This window comes from Pinus tabuliformis, chromosome X (assembly GCF_031772625.1).
Source record: "Pinus tabuliformis cultivar Carrire ecotype Pingquan chromosome X, CPIR1, whole genome shotgun sequence".
Taxonomy (NCBI): Eukaryota; Viridiplantae; Streptophyta; class Pinopsida; order Pinales; family Pinaceae; genus Pinus; species Pinus tabuliformis.
Window position 1 is genome coordinate 959,910,349 of NC_142308.1, and position 20,280 is coordinate 959,930,628.

The following is a 20,280-nucleotide window of genomic DNA, read 5'->3' on the forward strand; positions in this document are numbered from 1 at the left end:
TTATACTTCTTGGTTTGGTTAAGGCCAACATAATCAACTCAATGTAGGCCTGTAACTCCTTTTTGGGGAAATTCTTTCAGTCCCCACTACTTCGGTATACCCCAGGACTTTGAAGGACATCCCTGAACCCAACTTTGATATGTGAAGATATACCTTTGGATAAATAAATATGTCTATTGTGACATGTATTCTAGTTGAACACTGGTGTATTTAATTGTCAGCAACTGGTATGGGCTACAAAATGAGCTATTTTGCACAGCTTGTACCTTCGTAACTGTCATGGCACCATTTTGAACATGTCACACATCCAGGACAAAAATGGATGTAAGCAATGCTCCATTGTATGTGTGGGAGAAATTTGGAATTCTAACATGACATCATGTACCTTTAAAATTAAGTTGTGCAAGTATTGGGCCTTCCCCCTTGAGTTAGTATGAAGACTTTGTATATCTTTTCTCATTAAAATAATTGTGTTTTAATGAGTAACCCTGACAAAATCAAAGCCAGGTAATATTTTTGTTAAGGTTCCTAATATTTTTTTGTGAAAGTTGTGTCAATTGTAGTTCCTTCTTGCCTACTTTAAATAAGATATGGGGAGATTATTGTTAGGTTCAATGGCTTCAAGACAAAACTACCCTAATTGTTTGCATTTCCTTCTCATACTGCAACTTTGTTGCTTAGCATGGCTTCGTGCAGCTTATTGCATGTTAATTAATTATTTACAGAAATAATTAGAAAACATGTTGAAGTTTCTAAGTCTAATAGTTGGAAACCCTCCATGCACTTTACTGATTTATTCCTACCTACTTGTTCTGTTAATTAACAAGTTATTTACCATGTAAATATTGAAAATAAATACACGTGCATGCTTAACACATTACAAATCATCAACTGAAGGAAACAGAAACAAGCACACAAATGACACCGTTATTTTTGGATTAGTGTCCCCAGAAAAACCCAATGCGTGAAAACCGGTGCAACTATCTGAGGGTTTTATTATTAAGCAACTCTTTTCTGAGTACACTAGGTGCCAAACTGGCTAACCCGACAGAGATAAGAAATCTGGCAGCAATACCTCATTGGAAACAGGTATTCGGAAAGCCTGCTACACGAAATCCCTCTCTAGCACAATCTAAAGCTTAGCGTCAGCGTTGCTGGCCTCTATGTCAACTTGAAACCCTCTGCGTCGCCTCTCTGGCTCTCTGCGTCACTCCTGCAGCCTTTGCGTGGATGACGCAGACCCTTCTGGCTCTACACAGTCTCTGCTGCCTTTGCGTGGCTCCCTCTGGCTCTGCGCAGTCTTTGCTGCCTCTGCGTGGCTCCCTCTGGCTCTGCGTCTATCTCTCTCTACTTCTGCGTTGGTCTCTCGACACTGTCCCTGCCTCTCTGTCTTGTACTCACTGTCCCTCACTGCAACTGATCATTGATTTTATCTCTGTTAGCAAACCCTACTCTAGAGAAATAATGACTAATCACTTTGGTGTATTCTCTAAGTGACCCTCAAGCCTCCTCTTATACTTTTCTTGTTGACAAATCAACGGCCGAGATTAAGTCCCTAATCAACTGCTAAGATTAGATCTGGCTTGATCCATGTCTTTTGGACCATTCTAACACAATTTCATATTAATTCACATTAATATTTTAATTTCTCCTGAACTGTTTAGAATTTGCCCAAACCCTTTCTGGGTATTGGAGATCTCATGTGCCCCAACCTCTCCACCAAATTTCGTGGCTAGAGCACATCCAATGCTACCCCAAATCAACACTCCCTCTTAGCGAGGAGTGTGCTCTAGTAATATTCCTCATTGAGTATCACCCTGATTATCTGGCATCGGTCCATGTGCTGATGCTAGGCTTGCTGCCCACCATCCTCTGCACTGCTGTATCCTATACTGCTGCCCATGGTTCTGCCACTGCCACTGCTGCATCTGTACGACAACTCCCTCTACATCCGTGCTGCTGCTGGTCCTTTCTCCCAGCACTACATCCGCACTACATCTCCTCTCATCATGTTGCATCATGTTGCCCACTGCTGCACTGCAACTCAGTTACTGAGAAGTAAGTAACTGATCTCCTAACTCTGACCTCTCTGTTGGGCTAGAGACCCTCCTGATGCTGAAGCTCCCTTTGCCGCTGATGAGTGCTCCCTCTTTGACCTTTGCGTTGTTGCAACAACTCCCTACATCTCGCACCGTTGCACACCTCTTTGTGCCATCCTGTAGTAGTGCAACACTCCTGTGCTTCTCGCACTGCTGTAGCCTGCTAGCCTCGTGCTGTCTTGGGAATTCTGCACTGTAGCTTTCTCTGCCGCTTCATCCGCATCCGACTCTACCCACATCTGCCAGTCCTGCTACTCCTCTTTGGGGCTCCCGTAGCATGGTCTAATCCAAGAGGCTGGGTACCTCAAGGATCCTGCCCCTCATCGCTTGTAGTCCATCTGACTACAACTTGATGTCTCCCCACTTCCGCTCAAGTGGCATGTGTGCACTCATGGCACAGTCATCGTTTATCTCCACTTCCTTCTCTGCCCTTGCTGGCGTGCCTTGGTTTCGGAGTACTCTCCCTTATTCTTCTTCCTTGCACACTAGGTCACATAATGACCCAGCTCCCCACAGTGGAAGCATTTGACCTTGGAGAGGTCCTTCTTCTTCTGTTTCTCTTGCTTTCCCTCAAATGCTAGGGCAACATTCTCCTCCTCCTGCTTGACTCTGATCCCCTTGTCGCTGCTTCCAGTCTTGCTTAGCCTTTTGATCTCTTCTTGGCGAAGAGCCGCCCACATTTCCTTTCAATGTGGAAGGGTCGCTCTGCCTAGTATACTCTGGAAAAATACCTCCCAGTCTTCTGAGACTGTGTTCAGGGCTGTTCTCACCATAAATTCCTGATCCGGCGTGGCCCCAAAGGAAGTCAGTTGATCCTGGATCTCATTTAGTCGACCGAGGAAGGTGTCGATCGGTTCTCCCTTCTTCATTTGGTATGACCGCAACTGATTGTATAGTAACATCCTTCTCTGCACAGAAGTATGCTGGTACAATTTCTTTAGGGCCTCCCACATCTCATTTGCCGTTTCCTTCTTGTCAATGTGTGGTACTACATGGTCTTTGACCCCATCAAGGATGATGCTCTTGGCCCTCGCCATTGCCTCCTCGTACTTGTCGTTATCAGTTGGGTCAATTGGGATCGCTATCGTCCTCAAGGCGAAGTACTTGACCTGGAAGTTCTCGATGTGACTCCCTCTGAGCCTTGATTTCCCTCCTGGAAACCTTCTGCCAATGTCGAGATGCCCCCTACTCTGATCATCTGTGCAATTGCACCATTGATCTGGATTTCTCGGCTAGAAACCCTCGGCAACAACTCCCTTCTCCTTGGCCTTGCCCTATTAGGTACTGTTCTAACTACAGTACCCCACCAACTCCACTCTGCAACTTACCCACAGCCTCTTAAGCCCCAACAACCTGAAGGTGAGAGCTCCTAGGCTCTGTGCAGTCCCGACATCGGCAAACTAGTTCCCTCAGCCAACTGCGTCAACCCTCTTGGCCTCTACGTGGATCTGTGTGAGCCTGTCTTTGCCTCCTTCAGCCTCTGCGTAGCCTCTTCTTGGCTTGAACTTGATGATGCAGGCACTGCGCCACCCCTTCCTTGCTGTTTTCTGCTAGGAACAACTTCTGTCACTCAGGACAATTGTTTTCTGCTACTGCTGCTCTGCTGATGTCCTCAGTTCTCCTGTGATCTGCAACCTCTCTCTGATACGATGTTGAAGTTTCTAAGTCTAACAGTTAGAAACCCTCCATGCACTTTACTGATTTATTCCTACCTACTTGTTCTGGTAATTAACAAGTTATTTACCATGTAAATACTGAAAATAAATACAAGTGCTTGCTCAACACATTACAGATCATCAACTGAAGAAAACAGAAACAAGCACACAAATGACACCATTATTATTGGACTAATGTCCCCGGAAAAACCCAATGCGGGAAAACCGGTGCAACTATCTGAGGGTTTTATTATTAAGCATCTCTTTTCTGAGCACACTGGGTACCAAACTGGCTAACTCGACAGAGCATAGTTGCGGGGGAGCGCCTCCCCCCTCTTGATCCCGCTCCCAATCCGCGCTCAGGGTGGGAGCGACTTGGGAGCGGGTCAGGAGCGTGCTCTCGAAATCGCTCCCGAAAAGGGAGCGATTTCGGGAGCGCGCTCCCTAAAAAAAATCGCTCCCTGCCTTTTTGGGAGCGTTTTGCCTTTTTTGCAATTTTTTTTTTTGCAATGATGTTCCAAATGCAATTGTTTTTCAAAGAAACAAATAAGTTTTTAGTGGGGCAGCTTAATGATCAAGTCTATGGCCCTAGTATTGATATGCGATTCATGGTAATGTTAAATTCTTAAAGTAAAAGTGACATTCTCTTTAATCTTCATTTTCATCCTTTTACTTAAATTTTTAACATTACCATGAAATGACTCATGATGTTTGAGAGTGGTTCCGACCTCATTGGATTTCATATGCAAAAAGTAGAATTTTAGATTTCATTCAAAATCCAACAGACTTATCAGTTTTTCAGGATTTCAGGATTGCATTGTTTCCATTGAATTTTGTCATGTATTAGGGTATGGAACTCGTATTTAATCAAGAGCACCAATCCCTCTATGTACCTTGATGTTAGTGACATTGGTTGTCGAACTCCTCTATCATGACCCTCCTAAAAATGTACGCATCACTCAAACAAAATCTTGACTTGACATGCTATTCTTTTTCTATCTTATGTTAATGCTTAGAGGGTGATATTAATGACAAAGATCCCTATACAGATACAAAGGTAATGACAAAGACACCTCTGGATATTAATGCTTAGAGGGTGATATTAATGATAAAGATCTTGATTTTCCAACAAGACAAAAAAATTAGACATTTCTTGTGGTGGCAAGAGGCCCAAGCATAAGCAATAGATAATAGATTTACTTGTCTTTTCTAGTTTCTAGTAGTTTTTATAACTATTGACTCTTTCATATTTATTATGATATTTTTTAAAATAATATATGACAATTTAAGTTTGAAGTTGGCAATTATAACTCAGTAGTAATGAATTATGAATATGATGCTTCATGAAAGTTGAAAGTTGTCTTATTTCATTTTATAACATTTCATTTCATGTTAGATATTATTCGTTGTAATGGTTACACTTAGCTTACAAGTACAACTTTGGTGAGCAATGATGATAAATGTTATATATTGAATTTTGAAAGCTTGAAACTTTAAGATTGATGAATCATGACTCAATATGTTGCATGTTACTATGTTACTAACTTGTGGACATGGTTGATGAAGATTATAACTTCTAGATGATTTTTGTTATATGGTTCAATCTATGTTTTTTATGTTTTTTATATCTAATTCATCATTCTACATGTTTTTGTTGACATATATGTATCAAAATATAAAAATATAAAAAATATATATATTATATAAAAAACGCTTCGGGATTCGCTCCCAAACCGGGAGCTTTTGAAAATGTCGCTCCCGCACCCGTTTTCGTTCCCGCTCCCCGCTTTCGCTCCCGTTCCCAAGTAACACTGCGACAGAGATAAGAAATCTGGTAGCAATACCTCTCTTCGAAAACACGTATTCAGAAAGCCTGCTCCACGAAATCCCTCTCCAGCACAATCTGAAGCTCAACGTCAATCCTGCTGGCCTCTGCGTCAACCTGAAACCCTCTGCGCAACCTCTCTGGCTCTCTTCGTCACAGTTGCAACCTCTACGTGGATGATGCAGGCGCTCTTGGCTTTGCACAGTCTCTGCTGCTTCTGCGTTTGCCTCTCTCTGCTTCCGCGCTAGTCTCTTGGCACTGTCCCTGCCTCTCTGCCTCGTACTCACTGCCCCTTGCTACAACTGATCACTGATTCTATCTCTCTTAGCAAACCCCGCTCAAGAGAATAGAATAACTGATCACTCTGGTGTATTCTCCAAGTGACCCTCAAGCCTCCTCTTATACTTTTTTCGTTGACAAATCAACAGCCGAGATTAAGTCCCTAATCAACAACTAAGATTAAATCTGGCTTGATCCATGTCTTTTGGACCATTCTAACACAGTTTAATATTAATTCACATTAATATTTTAATTTCTCCTGAACTGTTTGGAATCTGCCCAAACCCTTTCTGGGTATTGGAGGTCTCATGTGCCCCAACCTCTCCACCAAATTTCGTGGCTAGAGCACATCTGATGCTACCCCAAATCAACAAAAACATGTAATGGCGGGCATAGAGCCCTGTAATACATGCCTATTAGGTAATAAACTGTTGAAGAAACTAGAAGTATGTGCATGTAATTGTCCAAGGCATTAGAATTAAAATAACATTTACATGTATTTATAAACATTCATCCTAAAAACTTCCTCCTATGTTTTTGAAATAAAGCTAATATTTAAAAATTTTAAATTTCTTTTTGAGTCATATCTACCTTGTGACGTGTATTCCAGTTGACCACTGGTGTATTTAATTTTCAACAACTGGTATGGGCCACAAAATGAGCTATTTTGGACAGCTTGTACCTTCGTAACTGACATGGCACCATTTTGAACATGTCACACACCCAGGACAAAAATGGATGTAAGCAATGCTCCATTGTACGTGTGGGAGAAATTTTAAATTCTAACATGACATCATGTACCTTTAAAATTAAGTTGTGCAAGTATTGGGCCTCCCCCCTTAAGTTAGTATGAAGACTTTGTATACCTTTTCTCATATGAAACATTTTGTGGGTAGATTTAATTTGCTTTGTTTATACTATCAGATTATTTGAAGGATTGGTATTCAAGAAGCACTTCGTCCACTTGTCAAAATCATTTTTAAAATGATATTGTCAGAGATAATGATATATGGTGATGTATTAGTATTTCTTTGTTAGTCTAAATCTTGTAGTTTCATATAATATTTCCTTGTATTTCTGACCACGATTTGTGGATCTAAATAATGTGCTTGGCCTAAGAACAATGTTGCATCTTTATAATGAGCATTCAAACTTATTTGGATGCTCGGGCTCCAAATTAATATCTGAAATGAATTTTAGCCCAAGATTATATGGATCATTGTCATGATACACCGAATAAAATGAACAGACTTTCTATTATCAAATTCTTTGAAGTTGTGAAATTAATTCAGAAAATAAGTACGACCCTGGTCATGATTATCTTTTATTTATTTAGAAGTGGTTGCTAAATTTACTATGTTCTACTGTTCTATCATAGATATTATCATTTCTTTACAAGTTATTTCTTGAGTCAACAAATAGTTCTGCATATTTCTTTCCCATGGGATTGTTGCTAGCAAAGGGTTGCAAGTTTGTTACTAGCACAATTGATTGTAGATTGCATAAAGAAACAGAAGGGATGGGAGGGAAGGGAATGGGAGCAATGGTGGGGTGGGGGTGTGGGGAGGAGGGATGTGAGGGAGTAGACAGGTAGTGGTTGCACTCCTGGAAGTCATCTATAATATATATAGTGGGAAAGTAGCTTTCATCATCCCACACTGTACCTTTTTTTACTGGATGTACCTTTTATTCCCACTGACCAGCACCAGCTTTTGTGGTCATTTTTCAGACATCACTATAATTATCTTATATTCTAGTTGGTTTAAATATTTATAGATTCTTTATAACCATATTTCTGTATCCTACTTTTTCTGTTCTTTTGGGTTGTCATAAAAATTCTTAAAATGTATGTTATGGCTGTGCCATAGGGGCCTGAAGTGGTGCCTGATATATCTCAATTTATGTTATTGGCAGGCAGCTGTGCTTAAGGAGGAATTTAACATTGATTTACGTGTGATGGGCATCATTGGTTCTAAAACAATGGTCCTGAGTGATCTGTAAGTGATTACCGTCATATTTTCTTATTCTTATTCTACAATGCTTTTTTAGCATTATACACTTCTTAAAAACTTCAAATTGCTGCATTGTGTTCTCTTTTGGTAGACATTAATGTTTGCATTTAGAGTGATTTTCTCTATGGAAGCCATTTGGTTTCACTGAATGTATATTAGAATTGCTCTTAGAATATTTTTCCTGGTTTTGCTTTTTAATCCAGATAATAAATTTTCCTTTGACAGGGGCGTAGACCTACAAACATGGAGGGAGCTTTTAAAAGAAAAAGGCCAGCCTGCTGATCTAGAAATGTTTATTCAGCGAGTGCATGGAAACAACTTTATACCAAATACAGTTATTGTAGATTGCACAGCCGATCCAGGAGTTGCTACGAATTACTACCAATGGCTGCGAAAAGGAATGCATATAATTACTCCTAATAAAAAGGCAAATTCAGGACCGCTAGAGCAAGTAAGTAGTCAAGTAATAGACACGCTTTGTGCTATCTTCTAGTTCAGATGATTTGTAGATTGGATATTTTTGTTAAAGTTTGAAGCAGGCTTATAAAAGTTGCTAAATTTTGGGTGAATCAGTCTGAATTTAGCATACTATTTTACTGCTTGTGTTTTATCCAAATATACATATGGATACAAATTGTGGTGCGAGATTGATTGTATAGTTCCTTTAAAGGGTTAACTCATAAATTATGTTTAATAGGTGTATTTGGGATGGAATGTTGAGAGTTGAGACCCTTTTGTGCATGCTAGTGATGGCTACGCATTTTATAAATCAATATGCTATTAGTATAAGAACCAATGGAGTTGAAGGCATTTGTTATAAAAAGAAACATCAGAGAGGAGGTGATTTACTTGAAGTGTTAAACACTGTGAACATCAAGATTAACCTAAATAACAGATGGTCACAAACTAATACACAAGAATGCCACAAACATGTGCGGTTACTTTGTACCCAAATATCTATGAAAAACATCTATAGTTTTGCAATGATAAAAAATGCTCATATACTTGGATGATTTCAAATGAAGTTGTGGCAGCTCATATATATAGGTATTACATTATCTTGTGGGGAAGGGGAGGGGGGTTGGATTTGGGTGGAGGGTGTATGGGAGAGTTTTTGGAACAATTAGACTAAGTTACGAGGAAATGGATACAGATCCACCAGATTTTTGAAAAGCTAGGATTTGGATACGGCGGGGAAATGCCACGTACAAAAAATAAAATAATATTTTTTAAATTTAAAAAACATATTCAAAGTTAAAAATCAAAATCATTCATGAATCACAACATTAGAACTGAAATCATTAGATAATTTATAAATTTGAAGACTGAAATCATGATGCATCATGCTTTATACAAAAAGGATAACTGTAAATACAAAATTGAGTGTCTCATCAATGATCACTCTATTGATATGATGATGTAGAGTAGGTCTAACTACATGTCCAAAAATGGGTCTACATGCTCATCATTTGAATATTTCAACTCTACATCATGATCAACCTGTCATCTTCCTTGAAATTTGCCTTAAAATCTAAAAATTCCCATCTAGTTACAATGGTAAATGAATATTGTACACTGTTTGAGAACATGCTATAGTCTATGTATCATATTGTTCTAAGAGAAATTTTCACCTAGAGTTGGATGGGATTGATCTAATTAAATTATTAATGACACAGCCATCCTTTGTACACTATATATTATTATTTATGTATTGTCTCAAAGCTTTCCTGTTAGCATTATAAAAAATTGAAAATTAAAATTTTAATGTGTTAGACCTTTCCTGTTAGCATTATCATGTGCTATACAACCTTCATGTAATTAATCCTACAAATTACTAATAAGTAATCTAATTAAAAATCTAAATAGAATATTTGTTTTTTAGTGATTCAAATAGGTGGCAAATATCCTTTAAAAAATAAAAAGTAAACCAAAAGCTCTAATGTTATTTGCTTGGGATCTAGTGTGTGAGGGCTAGCTAGCATAGGATTTGTTTCAATAGCATGTCATCCATTTATGGGTTTGAATGATCCGTTTACATGGTGTTCAGAAATGTAACTAGTATCGGTCTTCATAATTGTATTAGGGTCATGATGTAATATATTTGTCAACAGAAAGAAAAATAAAATTTATTGTAAAAGAAAATTATTTATAAGAATGGGTTTCATGCTCTATTTATTTTGTTTCTAGATCAAAGGACTCATTGTGTGCTTCTAGGGTTTGTATCATAAGTCATTGTCCATGTCATCATGTTATAGACCCTTCTTGGGCTTTGTATATCAAGAAATATATTTGTAAAAGAGTCAATATTGTAAGATTAGCCTCCTCCATCAAGTCGGCTTGCCCACTCTTCATGTCGGCCTCATAGAGGAGCTTCAAACCACTATAAATAGCTGAGCATTCGACCTATTATGAGATTATCCATTCATGAATTCAATCTGCAATTTTTCAAGTGAAGAAGGAAGTGCGAAGAAGTCTAAAGAAAGGTCTTTATCATTACAAAGAAGGAATAATTATAGCAAAGAAGGAAGAGACCTTTAGGAGCTGAGATTCTCTATTTTTTTGCCACACGTGCGAAGGAGATTGAGGTAAAGTGCAGGGCCAAACTTCAGTGTTGAGGAGAGAGCCGAGATCTTTGTTGAAGAACCAATTTGTGTTGACTTGTGAAGAAATGGGCCAAAGCTTGATTAATTTTCTTGGGAGGCTGACTTGATGGATTGGCGGAGGTCTTTGTCTTGGTCAAAGGGTCTTGGTTGTATCATTTGATTTGGTTATTGAAGAAGAGAAGAAAATTTTGGGTTTTCCCCTAGGAGAGGGGTTTTACCCTCACTGAGAGCCTACATCTTGTGTTTTGATCTTCATGCATTTATGTTTTGGTAGTTGCTTGATGATAAGAAGTTAAAGAAGATAAAGAGAAGATAATTAGAATACAAGAACATCACAAGTAATTATCAAAGATAAGAAAATATTTCTGCCTTTATAATTTTCTAACACATGGCGGATCCTACACGGATCTGAGTGTACCTGTATCTGCATCTGTATCCAAAACGTAGAGTAACGGTTCCAATAGCAGGACCCTGTGGATTTGGTAACACAACAATTAGAGCACACCCACAAGCGTTTTAGAGGAAGGAGGGTTGCTGACAACTCTAATATGTGTGTGTGTGCCAATGTTATGAGAACCTAATCGGTGGACCCCAAAAATTGGAAAGTAGTCGGGATTCGAGTAGAACCAGAGAAAAAATGGGAAGAATATTAGATGAACGGGAATACATAAAAATTCAAAATATTATTTAAAAAAGTATATATTCATGTACATCCATGTGAATCCAAACCATTAGACAAAAATGTGCAAAGTTTTTTGGTATATATTACTATATAGCCATTAAGGGTGCATATAGCAAAAAGAACACTGAGTGCAATATATTTTTGAACCAAAATACATAATCAAAGAGGCCAATGGAAAGAATGATGCCTAATGAAGATGAACACTAATTTCAAAAACTCCAAATTGATGAATTGGAGGCTGTGAGACAAATGAAGGGTGGAGACCTCATTAAAATTTAGATAGTAATGGGAGGGGTGTATGGATTTCTTTAGGGATTTTTTTTTTCCTTTTTTTCTAATGTTTTGGTAGTTGAAATTGTGGAACCACATATCTGTGTACATATCCATATGGAACTGACTAGTTTAGGTATTTAAGGCTGGTTATGTACATAGTCATCCATTTCCAATTTGGGCACGTGATTTTGATCGGTGATCTTTTGACATTTGTTCTGATAACTTTGGTACACACACATATTCCTTTTTGGTTTCCACAAGGAAAACTTCATGGGATCCCCCCCTCTTCCTCATAATATTTGAATGGATGGTGGTGTACAATTTCGAGTTGGTCGACTTGAAGGGCTCACCCAAATTTGAACCTGTGACTCATGGTCTCCCATTAGCAATGTGGCTTGGGTGTATGGTTCAATTGATTGAGCTAACCCTTGGGGTTGCACAAAATTGAAGGACATGGTGGTAGTCATTGATCCACCTATGTGCATGAGTCATGGGATCAATTAATGTAATCCCTTGGCTTAGGAATTTCCAAGTTTCTTCCAAGTAAGAAACTTGTTTTCAAGCTCCCTCTTAATTAGGAACCTACAACAACGTCTCAATTAGCTGCTTGAAGAGCTCCTTCCTTCGATGTCATGAATTAAACTTTTTGTCAAGGAGTCTTCATCTTTTGGGGATTCTTCATAGGGCATGGACCATCCATCACTTTCATTCATGAGTTAGTCATGTCATCATTCCTTTCATCTGAAAGTGATCCATCAGTCTACATCTGGTCTTGCTTCATGTCATGTTGCCTTCTTCATGCCATATTTTCTGGAAGGATCTTACACCCTTCTATATGGTCCTCTTGGAAGACATTCACAGTTCTTCCCTTGGCGGTCATGCATAAGCCCATCCAGATATTTGTTCAAAGATAAGAAATGAACAGTTAAATGCAAAATTACCTTTGTGATGGTCTTTCATCATGACATCTTCCAGTGTGCATCAACATCCTGCATCCATGTTGACACATCTCCCAAAGATATCCATTGTCAAGGGTCTCCATCTTTTTCAGACTTCCATTAGAGTCTTCATATCTTTTCGGGAGATTTCTTAGTCAATTCTTCTTGGTCTTTTGGATGTTGATTGCCTTTACCATGGTTGCATATCTCACAATATCTTCCTTCCTTTCTTCACACATTTTATTCCCAAGAGCTTCCATTCAGAGTTCCTCAATTGTAGTCAATCACCTCATACTTCATATGAGGACAGATTATGTTGATTTCATCTAGTGTGATCCATGCCTTCCAACAACCTTTCATAGGAAGAGATTCCTTTCCTCTAATCATGCTTCTCAAGATCGAGCAGTGATCCATGTTACCTGCAACCATACAACATGACTTTATAATATTGAATACAAGCATACATACCTCATTTACCTTTAGGTCATCTAGGCTTCCTTCAACAACTTCCTTGATTGAAAAGAGTTTCAACCCCTTGATCTACTTCATCTCTTGTGTCATCATACCATCATCCCATGAATTCCATAAGTTGGATTTCCTTATGAAACACTTGCTTCCACTCTAGGTTGGTGAACCTTCCGATGAAGATTCCATCAATGAGTCTTGAGGATCTTGCATATCCTTATCCAACAGATGTTTCCTTTGACTTGATGTATGATGAGACTTGTCCTAGATGACTTCTTCCCTTTGTTAAGTTTCCAATGAGGTTCTCAAGAGCTATGACCTTCATAGTTGACTATCAGACATCTTTCATGTTCTATAGTGATGTCACGAGCTCTTACTTCTAATGCTTTTCCTTTTCCTTGGACTTCCTTCTTTCAGCTTCCTCCACTTGTTATTGCCCTTCTTAAGCTTAGGACAATCTTTCCTGTATAACATTGATTCTTAGCTATGTTCTTCTTTCCTTTCGACAAATGTTTGAATTCCTTTTTGCCCCCAACCTGGCTTCTTCTATCTTGCATAGAACCCACAAGTTGTTGAATGGGATAGCCTTCTTATCCTCATAGACATTTGTTCTCTTGTTCATCAGTGAGTGCATTTAGAACAATGATGATTATCTCCTTATCATCTATCCTAGATCTTGTAGTTGAGATCTTATGAAGATATCCCTTCATCCTTTTATACCTTCAATTTTGTGTAGATCAGATCTAAGTGATATGACCTTTCTTTATTGCATCTTCAGAGAATAGTTCTACCAATTTATCATATATATCTCTTTGACGTCTCCAATACTCCTATATGAGGAGACCTTTCATAAGAATCCCTTTCCATGTATTCAGAGGAGACCTTTTCATAGATATGTTCATTGACTTCACTTTCTTCGAGGACTATGTCTAGCCTCCTTTTACATGCAAGGAAGTTCGATGACCCAACCAACTTATAGATCTCCTTGCAAAACGAAGTCATTTTACCAAATTTGATTATAGAATGAAAGATACTTACTTGACAAGTGAAGATGAAATCTTCAACTTGATTACTTTGTTGGTGGTTGAAGAAGATGTATTAGTGCCCCTTTTGGATGATCTTCTCCCAAATGAAAAAGCCCTTCTTTAATAAAGGAGATTGCCCCTTTAATGATGTCAATGCCTTTAGATCTAGCTTCTTTTGTTGATGGTGATTGATGAGGATGTTTTGATGCTTCCTCGAATGATCTTCTTCAAGGATAAGGAGGGGATCCTTGCTGCAATGATAGGGAGCTTGCCTTATAACTTTTGAAGATGATGATAATGCCTTCTCGCCTTCAAGATACTTTGACTTCTTTGGTAGTGAATGAGTGCAGATCATAAATGCTTCTAGGGTTTCGACTTTATCCAAGATGATTTGATCTTCGTTTTTAAAGTACTTTGAGCTACCTTGCTTTGTCAATCACTTGATGAGGGTCTTTGTGTTCTTTTGATGATGACTATAGGATCCAACAATTTTGCTGGTGTAGACTTCTAGTTGCTTTGATTTGTATATCTATTTGCCTTGATTGTTTTGATTGATGATCCCAAGACTTCTTCTGAAGTAGACTTTCTTCTTTGATCTAGGTTTTGATTCTTCAATATAGATCTTTGAACTTTTGCTTTGATATCCTTCAACTTGTTTTGATGCCATTCTTGAAACTTGATCCTTGAGTGTCTCTTTGATTGCATGCCCTTTTCTTGACTTTGACACCTTAGCTCTGATACCATGTTGAGAAATCTAGGGCAGTAGCATTAGGTGATTTCTCTTCGATTAGTGACTGCTTGTGAATGCTTTTTGTTCTTATATTAGAATCTTCTTCTTGTTAGATTATTAGTGTTCTTCTTCATCAAACAGTAACCAATGCATGAACATAAATAGACAAGAGACACAGAATGTAGGCTATGAGCCAGGGCCAAAACCTCTCACTCTTTGAGAGGAAAACCCGCACAAATTCTTCTTATAGAGATTCCAATTGACGAATACCAAGACCAAGACCCTTGACCTATTAGCCACTTCCAAGACCAAGACACTAGCTCTTTGACTGTCTTCTCCTTCCTCCTTTCAGTTCCTCTTACACATTGAGATCATCTCCTTTCTGAGCATAATGTGATAGCAACGAATTGTAGACATACTTGAGATGGCACTGAACCATATCACTGTATTGTCAGGTCACCAAACTGTCATTACTGCATCAACATCAAAACACTATAGTAATTCACTTAATAGCAACTCCTTCATATCACTGAACTGTGGCTTCTAGATATCATTTAGCTGTGGTATAGATACCCTCATCCGAACTGTATCTCCCTGTTGTTGCATTGAGACCTTTACCCAGAGATCCCCCTCATCTGAACTGTATCTTCCTGTTGTAGCATTGAGACCTTTACCCAGAGATCCAAACTTCTCACTATCACTGTCTATTTGAAATCTCAGAGAGACATATCTGAACTTCTTCACTGTGGAGATTTGAATTGTATATTGTGACTGGTCCAAAACAATCCCTCGTTGTCCCTTACTCTTCTGGGTTTAGTCCGAACTGTTCTATCTGTTGTCCGAATTTCAGGGTTTGACTCACTTTCTAATGCGAAGAGCCTTTACATATATTTATAGTGGTTGCCCCCCTATAAATAAGCCAACATGTATTTATGAATAGGTGTGTCTCCATAGCTTGAAGCCGACATGAGATATTTACTTCATCTTGAAGCCAACACGAGGAAGAGAGCTAGTGCTTGTTGTTGGAGGGTTCTATAGATTTATATATAGTTGACACATGCCCAAGAAGGGCTTCTTCGTACTTGAAATTGACTCTTTGTTAATTTTAGATAACAATGGTATGTTCTATGCTTTAGAGCAATTTACTTCAATTTTTCTTATTAGCCCAATATCAATTTCTAGGTTAGCAATCACATTAACATGATAGTAAATGCAGATAGAACATAAATAATAAGCAAAAGACAAGACAAGACAAGACAAGAGGACACAATATTTGGCGGATGCTAGGGAAAAACCACAATTTGGGGAAAACCCTTTGATCAAATCTTCTTATTATTCTTCAAAAGTTCAACAGGGAGAGTACAATATACAAAATCTACTTGCCCAATCATTGTAAAACAGTCTAGTCAAACTGCAGTCAACAGGATGCCCTAACCAAAAAGTCAACGTTGGCCAAACCAGTATAAAGTCTCCTCCAAATCAGCTCGGTCAAACCCAGTCAACTTGGCCTACAAAGACAATGCAAATCAGCCCAAAGCATTCTTGAAAAATCTGGTCAAACCTGGTCAACACATAGTCAACTTCTGCGGTCAAAGGGTTGTAGTCAACGTTGGTCAAAGTGCCTAGAAATTCTCGGTATCTGTGCCAAAATATGCGGCCTGCCCGAATAGAGATTCTCCAACAAAAAACATAGTAAAATGAAGTCAAACAATCCTTGGTCAATGCTGATCAAAGCTGGCTGCAACTCGGTCAACGTAGAGAACAAAAATGGCCAGTCAAACCTTCGCACGTGTGGAGAAGAACAAGTTGCCTGTGATTTGTACGACCCAATCAAATGAAGAGAGAGAAAGATGTGTGAGTTGATGTGTGTCCAAATGAGGAAAATGCCTCTTCTATTTATACACAACATTGAGGGTGAAGAGACACGTCTGTTGGGCTTCATGAGCCTACATTAGACTTCTGGCCGACCTTGACAATTTGTCCATAGAAGAAATAAATTCATAATTCCATTTCTACTTGTCAGAATGAGATGATCTTTAGATCAATCTTGCACCTCTCGGAAAGAGGAATCCAATAAAAATATCATCTCCATCATATGAGCTATCCAAGGTGGAGTTTGGCCCTAGTTGCTAATTTTAACACTCCCTCTCAACTAGGGAGAAATCCACCTGCGAAACCATTTGTCAATTTGTACCATCCCTGTCATCCCTGCTCTGCTCTACTCTGCTCTGCTCTGCTGAACCATGAAGAAATAATGAAGAAGAAATGATCAAGAGTGTATCATACTATTCTACACTGACTTGAAGTCAGTCTCCATTGATCTCACATCAATATCAAACATCCTAGCATAGTGAGTGCGGTAGTACACGATGCGTCCATCGGTAGTACTATGGTCCCTATTCTCATTTCCCAACTCATTGGCCAGATGAGAGGTACTTCCCATGAGTCCCAGATTGCATGGGTAGGATGTATCGACTGGAGAAGGTGAACCACTCATCCTGCTCATATGCCATAGGAGAAGGGTTCATCCTATGCATATATCAATCATCATGGGGTATCACAGGGGAAGGTGAACCACTCACCTTGTACACAACGCACCACTAGGGAAGGTGAACTACTCACCCTATGGTCGCTCATAGCTCCAAGAAGTACCCCAAGCCCCCCAGAGCTCCTAGAGCCCAATATCCAACTCAAATGGCACCCTCATAAGAGGGTCTCTCCACGACTCCAAGTCGTTCACGGAAGGTTAAGAATTTGACCTTCCCCAGTGTTGAAGAATCTAGGGCAAAGTAGTGTAGTGTGATTCTTCTTCGTTACTTGATAACAATTTGTGGAGTCTTTTTACTTTTCTTGTTAGCTTATGCTTCTTCTTCTTCTTATTAGTGTACTTCATCAAACTGCTACCAAAACAAAATAACAAGAACACAAAGTTTGGCTCTCTACCAGATATAAAACCTCTCCACTCTTGAGAGGAAAACCCTTGGTAAATTTTCTCTAATTGAAGCTTCTTATTTGAACAATTTCCAAACCCTAAACCCTTGACTAGGATATGTTCCAAGCGCAAGTCAAATCCTTCCTCTTTCTGCAATATAACTTCCGGCACTTTGCTCCTTAGTACTTCATCCTTCTTCTGCTGTTTGTCTAAGTCAAATTTCTTTTCTTCTTTGGAGAAACCCTAGAACATTAGGGCTTCTTTACTTCGCTATAGGGAGAACCTTCTTCGCTTTCCTTAGAGACCTTGTAGACCTGGTTATACCTCTAAATGATGCCTCTCAATGTGTTGCCTTCATTTGCTGTCAAATTTGCAAAGGTTTACTTGCTGCACGTGTGGATAGAAACACTAAAACAATCTCCTCTTCTCCTCGCTGTCTTTTTCTTCTTCTTTGCTGGTTGGGGAGGCTTTATAGTCCTTGTTTCTTAGCCCAAAACCAAGATACTTGTCACTGTGATTTACTGTTGTAATGACTGCAGGAAGCCTCCTTTATTTTTGCACGTGTGGCTGCAGAAACCCTAGAAACTGTCTTCTTACCTTCGTTTTTCTTTCTCCTTATCTCGCTGCCCTTGTAGACATGTTCCTTGGCTTTTTGCATCCTTCTAGTCTTCTTTTCTTTCTACGGATTTCAGAGCACAAGTGTTGTCAAATGAGGAGTGGACAACCTCTATAAATAGAGGTTTGTCCCTCCTCTTTAGGCCAACTTGATAATTCATCTTTTATTTATCATTTTGCTGCTTGGAGGCTTCGTTGATGCTAGGAGAGGATTTGACTATGCTTGGAGGTGTTCCCATGACCTTGTATGTTGACATATATGATGTAACATGCCCTTAAAGGGTCTCATCATAATTACATTTTGACTTTGACTTTCTAGAAGCACTTTAAAATGTGCTTGACCTATTTTTAATGAGCAAGAAACTCATTGACAAATCATTTAAAATAATTTCTCTTTTCTTGAATAAATACAAATATCAAAATTTCATTTATGAAGACCGAACCTAGTTACATTTCCTTCAACACCAGGGGCTTCATAAGAATAGCTGCGACCTGTTCATTAGTCCCAATGTGATGTGAGTTGTTTGGGCATAATGAGATATCTAGCACATGCCCAAACAACTCACTAAAGAGCTTCCTCAACCAAACAGTTTCACAGGAGGCCATACTAGCAGCAATATATTCGGCCTCGACGGTGCTCAAAGCAACCGATTTTTGCTTCCTGCTTATCCAAGATATTGAAGCAGAACCTAGTTAGAAGCAACATCGTGATGTGCTCTTACAATCCACCACACTGCCAGCCCAGTCAACATCGGAAAAACCATGGAGCCTCAAATTCCCAACTGTGTATCTTAGTCTATAGGTGATTGTGCCCCGAAGATATCTCAAGAGATTCTTGGCAGCAATCCAATGTATGTGATGAGGCTCGACCATAAATTGACTCAATGTATTGACTGCAAAGCATATGTCCGGATGGGAGTTCACCAAGAACATTAGGGCCCCCACGAGTTGACGATACTCAGACGGATTTCCCAAATTGGGCCAAACAACACTTCCGCATAACTTCTTGAAGTTAAGTTCGATCGGAGTAGTCACGAACTTACAATCCACCAGAGTAGTCACGAACTTACAATCCACCATCCCAAATCTTTCAAGTAGCTTGACAATGTATTTTCCTTGGGAAAGGAAAATCTCACCTGGATTTTGCCAGACCTCCAAGCCTAGGAAGTAGTGCATCAATCCTAGGTCCTTCATCTCGAATTCGGAAGCCAACTCCCTCTTGCATTGATAAATAAGAGGGTCTGCACCTGTCAGAAAGAGATCGTCCACATAAAGTACCAAGATGAGAGGTCTATCATTTTCAACCTTGAAATAAAGGTTCGGATCAACTTCACTTCTTGTAAAACCCAGCTTCATCAGATAGCTGTCGATCCTCTCATACCAAGCCTGGGGAGCTTGCTTCAACCCATAGAGGGCTTTCTTCAACCTGCATACATGTGTTTCTCGATCTTGAACTTCGAACCCCTTGGGTGAGCCATGCAAGAAGGCGATCTTGATATTTGTTTGATGTAAATTCCATCCTTGTGAAGTAGCAAGGGCAATGATTGAATGAATGGTGGTATATCGAGCAACTAGTGCAAATATCTCATCATAATCCACACCTTCCTTTTGAGAGAAGCCTCGAGCAACAAACCTAGCCTTGAACTTTTCAGCACTTCCATCAACTCCATGCTTGATCTTGTAGAGCCATTTCAAGGTGACAACAGATTTGTCCTTGGGTCTAGGGACCACATCCCAGACATCATTCTTCATAATCGACTCATACTCTTCGTTCATAGCATCCTTCCAAACTGAGTGCTTCACAGCTTCTTCGAATGTGCAATGCTTAGTTTGAACAATGGTGCTTATGGCAGCTAAGTACCCTTGGTACCTATTCGGCTTCTTACTTTCACGAAATGTCCCCCTTGGTGCAATATGTCTCTTGGCATCTTTGAGAGTGTCCCTAAGCCATGAGGGTCTCTTTTTTGAGGAGGAGGGCTCATGGGGAGGTGGATCAATGGGATCCATCGGTCCTTAAGCATCGGGCATCGGCTCATCCGACTTTTCTCCCTTCTTTCCTGTATCTTCTTCTTTGTCCTTCCTTGGAATAGGAGGGTTTCTAATCTTCCCAAGGGTAGCATCTTCATTGAAGGTGACATCATGACTTA

The 20,280-nt window shown here is 39.4% G+C and overlaps 1 protein-coding gene across 1 annotated transcript in view; it reads left to right on the forward strand.

The window, feature by feature from the left end:
- LOC149142899 (bifunctional aspartokinase/homoserine dehydrogenase 2, chloroplastic-like) overlaps positions 1-20,280 on the forward strand; it is a 287,370-nt gene that overhangs the window by 202,770 nt on the left and 64,320 nt on the right. Inside the window, exons 12-13 of the mRNA XM_089453184.1 lie at positions 7,773-7,855; positions 8,096-8,321. Coding sequence (XP_089309310.1) covers positions 7,773-7,855; positions 8,096-8,321 — 309 coding nt within the window. The remainder of the gene's footprint in view (positions 1-7,772; positions 7,856-8,095; positions 8,322-20,280) is intronic.